General features: G+C 37.4%; 1 protein-coding gene across 1 annotated transcript; it reads left to right on the forward strand.

The window, feature by feature from the left end:
- Nucleotides 1–4,767: 4,767 nt before the first annotated feature.
- On the forward strand, nucleotides 4,768–5,577 carry LOC139876103 (uncharacterized). The gene has a single exon (XM_071863403.1). It carries the CDS (start codon nucleotides 4,768–4,770, stop codon nucleotides 5,575–5,577), a length of 810 nt encoding a protein of 269 aa, XP_071719504.1.
- Nucleotides 5,578–6,399: the final 822 nt, after the last annotated feature.

A 6,399-nucleotide genomic window follows, 5' to 3' on the forward strand; every position in this document is an offset into this window, starting at 1 on the left:
TATTTCTTTGGTGATGTCCGCAGGAAGTGGCTGCGAAAGGTCGCCAATTTGGCAGAGCAGGTCATAAAACTCGCAGCAAGTTACGAGCTTAGCCGCTTGAGCATATGCTTTGAATTTTTCGGTCACTGGCGCCGAGTCCATCATTTTATTGCCAAATTCGGGCAGATACTTGACAAGCAGTTAAAACTGCTTTTCTGTGTATTCCGCTCTATTTTTGAGAGCGAAATTTTCATCTTCAGTTGAGCCTCAAGTTTTTGAATTTTTCTACGCTGAGTTTGAGAAATTTTGCAGTTTTTATCATAGTGATCTGAGATTTCGTTGAACCGTTCGACATTGTCTACGGTTAAACGGATGCCATTAAAGCAGTTGTTTATTCGCTGCCTCTCGGCTTCAGCGAATGAAAGTGATCGGTATTTTCGTTGCACTCTTCTAGGCACAAACTTGCAGAGTTTGCGGTAGAGTCTGTTAGCATACTCCTCCTCTGCAGCCTCCTCGGCATCCTCTTCGCGGTTTGATGCTTCGGCGTCGGACGGAAGGTTTAAGTCTTCATTGCCTGGGTTATCAAAAATACCTTCGGGGATATCCCCAACAATATTATACAGTTGCTCTGGCTCCTCCGCAGAATCTGAAAACACAACTAAAGGCGAATAATAAAATAACATAAATTAATGAATGCGAAAATAATATCAGCGTAATATACATAGTTATGCAGAATGAAAACTACTTACTTGCTTCTTGCTCGGCTAAAGTGCGAAGGCGTTTTTTGCGGGGAGTGGCAGCCTCCTCCGTTGTAGCTTTACTTTTTCTGCGGTCTTCGCCACCGGGAATAGTAAAGGTGTTAACAATTGGTTCATCAATGGGAATGATCTCGCCATCTCCGTCTTTTGGGCGGCGCACGGGCCTAATCACCTTAACGTCCGCTGTTCTCATCAGCTGGTCAAGTTCAACTTCTGCAAAATGATGTCGCAAAAAGTTATACAAATATAGTGTAAGATAAAGTACATTTTTGCGCAAAAGAGAAGTATAAGTAGCATACCATTATTTGCTTCATCAATCAATAGCGCGTTGTGATCGCCCCATAGCTAGTATATGGAGACTCCGCCGATATAAAGCGGCACGTTGGTGTACGCTCGCATAATCAAGCCAGCGTTCTTGATTGAGTTGAGGATCCCCTGTTCGAAGTCATCTGGGGTAATTTTATCATTTGCATAGCCGTCCGTCTCAGTACACCAAGTTTTCACGATGTTGCTGTCGCCGTGGGCAGTGTTGTTAATAAAGAAGAAAGAACTGCGCCAGTTCTCAATCGAACCTTTGGGTTTAGTCATCACACCAAGGCGGCCGCAGAATGAATACCATCCCGCATCGTGTGGAGTAAGGCTGTTGAAAAAGCGAAAAACATTGAGCGTCGGTTTCTTATTGAGAGCGTTGTAATACATCTCAAATATCACGATTTTGTTAATAGCATTCGGGTGCAATTGAGCAATTGCAACCTTGTAATATTCACATACGCTACGAAAAAAAGGTGTAAGTGGAAGTCGTAAGTTGCCGTGAGAAATAGCGGCTTCATATATGGTGATCATATCTTTGGGAGGGGCGTTGGCCCTATCCTCTGCTGACGGCGCAGTAGGATAAAATTGAACTAACAGTGGATAGTGCTGTTTTAGGGTTTACACCTTTTCCGCCATCATATATGAGTTGAAGGCATTGGGTGTGTTTGCAGACGTTGATGATGCCATTTTTGGTTATATGAATGGATTTGGCAATGAGTTTGAAAAAAGCAAAGTGTGAAATCGCTAAATTGCAAGTGGCGAGTATGAATTCGATAAACTTCGACTGAACAGAAATTGATTGTGAAAGCGTAAAGCTGTTAATGCGAGTTGCTTTGCTATTTATAATTAAAATTAAAATTGAAACGAGGAAGTCGTAGGGATAATGATTAATTTTTAACGGATAAAATTACCGCAACGTGTTAACGGTAATTATATAGCTGTTACAACATTTTTTGATTTGACAGCTTTAATACTGCTGTTATTACGCGTTATGATTGCGAAAATCAACGGTAATAAATCAACGATGAAAACTTGTTAACACTTGCTGCAAAAACATCATTTAATAACAACCTTTATTTTTTAGAGTTTATCATGATACATTTACTATGCGAAATGTACCATAATAAGGGGACTTGATCATATACATAGCATTGCATATGTATATTTTAATTGCTAAAGGCTAAAAACAGAAGTTGAGCGAAGTATGTTGAAAAGGCTTGGTATCTCCGCTGGAAGATAAATCTGCGGATCATGGCGCATTGATAAAAGATTGCGGATTACTTCCGCTAAGTCAGCGTGGATGATTGGACAATCCGCACACCGCGAATATTTTGAATACTATAAATAGGGAGTTTGACCTCTCATTTATAGGTGGTTGATTCTCTGCCATTTGCCTAGACCTTTGTAATTTTCACTTGTGACTTTGCCCAAGGAACTTTTTCATCGAGTTAAGGTGAATCATGCTAATTAACAATCAAGACTGGGTCGGGGTGGTTGATCACTTGATTGATAAAGTGAAAGACGATCATCAGGGCCCAAAATAATCATCAAACATCCCATTCACCATCTTAATATCATTGCACTCGATCCTTAATTAAATATCTTTAATATAGGATTGATCATATAGTGTATTTCTAAGTTAATTTGATCACTGGGAAATACTATTAATCATCTCGAACTACCTTCTGATTTCTGCATATAGCTAAGCTAACGTATGTACGTTGAGCACGAAATGTATAATCTTAAAAGTACTGGGTGTCGTGATGGTGATGGTCAGTTTTCAGTGTCTTCCTGATGACTGGACGTTGACTTAATGACTTGAGTAACACTGAAAAAATGGCTTCGGGGAAAAAGTGAGGTAGTGGTTCGATGTCTTTTGTTTAAAGTTTTGGTGAGATAAAATATAATGTGGACCAATAAGAAAATAGAATAAAAAAAAAAACAAGTGACCAACGTTGGTGCCAAGACTTTGGAACGGAACACACCAAAACTGGCACTGAAGGGAAGTGACATTCGGTCAGTTTTCGATGTCGGTTGGGAAGTGAAGCTCGATCCGACAAGCGATACGGTGTGCATTTAATAAAAAAATATATAAAAAAAACTTCTCAGTTACATTCCCTTAACTTTTACAAACGTACATTTATGGTCCTCAAGTTGATTTTTGTATGTATTGCTTGATGCTTCTCTCTGAATCATGGGCCTTGTGATTGAAATGGTACCATATGAAGGATTATTATCTTTGGAATGTATGCATGTCAGTCAATGAAGTTGATTCCTCAAAAACAACCTACCACTCAGACAAAATGTAAAAAAATTAGCTAGTGGACCCAATAATCAAAAAAATAAAACTCTAGCCGTGAATAAACACAAGAGAAACAGTGAATATTTTCCCAGTAATGTGGACCTTTACCTTCATACTGATCATACAAGAATAATATCAGTATCTTCCTCTCTTATTAAGACAATGACCCTACTATGCATTCATCTAATGCAACACAATAACCTCCAAAATTTAACATTCCACAATGCATTCTTGAGTCTTGACTTGTACCTATAACCTTACAATCTATACGTTTATCGTATCGCAGAAGATAGATTGCCTGACGACAATGTGAAGTAATTTTAGCCATTGGCTATCATATTTATTGAACTATAATAGTATGACCATTATTAAACTTAACAAATGGACAGGAAAATGTATAAAACTTCATAAGGGACCAACTTTGATCCATAATGGAGTTACTCTGCCTACAACTTTTTGAGAACGGTAAATATTTTCGTATCATGAACCACCTAATGTAAATTATTTATGTCTCTTTTGACCCGGTTTATTTAGGTGGAAGTAGAAATGTATATACTAGTTTGTGTAACTTTAAATTATTTTCCTAATCAAACAAAAATAACATCCTTTATAGTATTCGTGTTTTATAAATAAAAAAAAAGTCCACTTTACTACTTTTGTTTATTTTAAAATTATTGTCAGATACTCTAAATAACTATAACTATAAAAATTATTAAATTAAAGTTCCAATTATGTATCATTTTTTATTGGAAAATTTAACGTTACATTTAACAATTAATTTAATAGTTACACTTTATAACGACATTAAATGAAAGACAAATTAGATAAATCACCAGTATATCTTAAATTCAACAAAAAGTCAAACATTATTGTTCTTATGGGACGGATGAACTATAAAGGTCTCATTTGTATATATACTAAATAGATATTTTATGATGTAAATAAAGTGTTTATCTCTGTTATATGACTTGGGTCCTGCCTCAATATTAAGAGTACTAATAGCCATGTATTTTAAGCATCTACACACATACAAATAAATAAATTCAAACATGTGTATGTTAGAAATTATTTAAAACCAAGGATCAGAATAGAAGATTCCAATTCATCATTTCCTTTTTTAGGATCAAATGACAGCAGGATTACAGTAAGCTACGGCAACGGCTAGTATTCATTCAGAATACTTAGGCTCCATTCCATATTTAGGACCTTGTAACACTATAAATAGAGATGTAATTCATATTGTAAAAACCAATTCAAAGCATTATCAATTCAATTCATCAATAATACGATCAGTTTTTTCTCTTGTTTATAGTTTCAATATGGCATCAGAGCAAAAGGTGTAGGATCTTAAGATCAGTACACGCGTTTTGTACCTCAATCATCTGCCTATTTTTTTTTTCCTTTCGAGTGGTTACAATGTCAGAAGACAGAAGCCATACTCGTAACAATGAAATCAGTGAATTAACTAGCCAATTGGCAAAGTTAATTCAAGCAAACGTTGAATCACAAGCACACAGGCTTTCAGATTCCTTGAAAATCAATTTAAGCCTCAATAACACAAACTTTTCTTTATGGTCAAGGATGATGAAGGTTGCAATCGGAGGCAAATCCGATGCCCTCTTTAAGCATCTGACCGATGATCCACCAGAAGTCACAAGCAACAAATGGAACCAAGAAGACCTGGTTGTGTTCTCTTGGATTATCCAGAACATAGAGCCACAAATTGCAAGCAACCTGACCCAATTCCCAACTACAAAAATGCTATGGAATGCACTCGTCACAACATACAGTGCAGGCAAAGACAAGCTGCAAAACTTTGATCTACACATTAGAGCAAACAACATCAAACAAGAAGGTAAACCTTTGGAAGAATTATGGTTAAAAATGCAAGGGATTTGGGGTGAAATCGAAATGAGGGATCCAAATCCCATGGAACACCCTAGTGATATTGTCAAATACAACAACCTTAGATCAGAACAAAAATTGTTCCAATTTTTAAATGCTTTAGACCACAAACATGACAATATCAAAAGGAAAATTCTGAGATTAGATCCCTTACCAACCATTGAAAGTGCACATGCTGCAATTCGTAAAGAAACTGCACATCAAACTATCTTTGGTATTAAGACTGAAGCTCCTACCCACTCCGGCATCGCGACCGGCCTTGTAGCATCAAAAACAAAAGAACACGATGGCCATGGTCTCATCTCAAAGAAGCAAAGCTGATCAGATTACTCACAGTTATCTCGAGACAAAGATAAACTTGAGTGCAGTAAGTGTGGAATGAAAAGACACACAAAAGAACAATGCTTTAAGGTAATCGAATACCCGGAGTGGTGGAACGATGGTCATAAGAAGGGTAAAGCTTCGATGGTGACGGCAGCTGTAGTAACCGGAGGTAACCTTGAGGCCAACAACTCCGGTGCATCTGCAACAGGCAGTTTTGGATTACTTGCAGCGGAACAACTAGGTGGAGGTAATTTAGGGTGTTTATCGGACCAAAAATTGGTTGTGGGGTTAGGGTTTTCACCCCTGTTACGAATGAAGAAATTAAAAAGGGGATCCGACCCTTTTAACCCACCAACCCATGACCCCTCTTATTTTATAAGGCCCAAAATTAGCTCTAATTTACAGAATAACCCCCCCTCCCCCCCCCCCCCCCCCCCCCACACCCACCCCCATATTTAATAATTACACTAAAACACTTGAACAAATTAAAAATAAAAAGACTCCTTTTTCTATAAAACCTAATCCTGTTGTTTCTAAACATAGTGTTTCGTACACTAACGTTGTTTCAAATAAAACAAAAAATAACGAGTGGATTATTGATAGTGGTGCAACGGATACCATGACATTTGATGAAACCGACATTTGTTTACAATCAAAACCCAACAAAGATAAAATTAAAACGGCAAATGGTGGGGTTATCCATGCTAAGGGCGGAGGGACAGTTGAGATCTCTCAAAATTTAAAATTAAAAAATTGTTTGTACGTCCCCAATCTCTCTCATAAGCTCTTATCTGTTAGCCATATCACTAAAGAACTTAA

The sequence above is a fragment of the Rutidosis leptorrhynchoides genome, chromosome 11, assembly GCF_046630445.1.
Source record: "Rutidosis leptorrhynchoides isolate AG116_Rl617_1_P2 chromosome 11, CSIRO_AGI_Rlap_v1, whole genome shotgun sequence".
In the NCBI taxonomy this organism is placed as follows: domain Eukaryota; kingdom Viridiplantae; phylum Streptophyta; class Magnoliopsida; order Asterales; family Asteraceae; genus Rutidosis; species Rutidosis leptorrhynchoides.

Coding starts and splice junctions, on each gene's coding strand:
- LOC139876103 (XM_071863403.1), top strand. CDS start 4,768: ATGTCAGAAGACAGAAGCCATACTCGTAACAATGAAATCAGTGAATTA.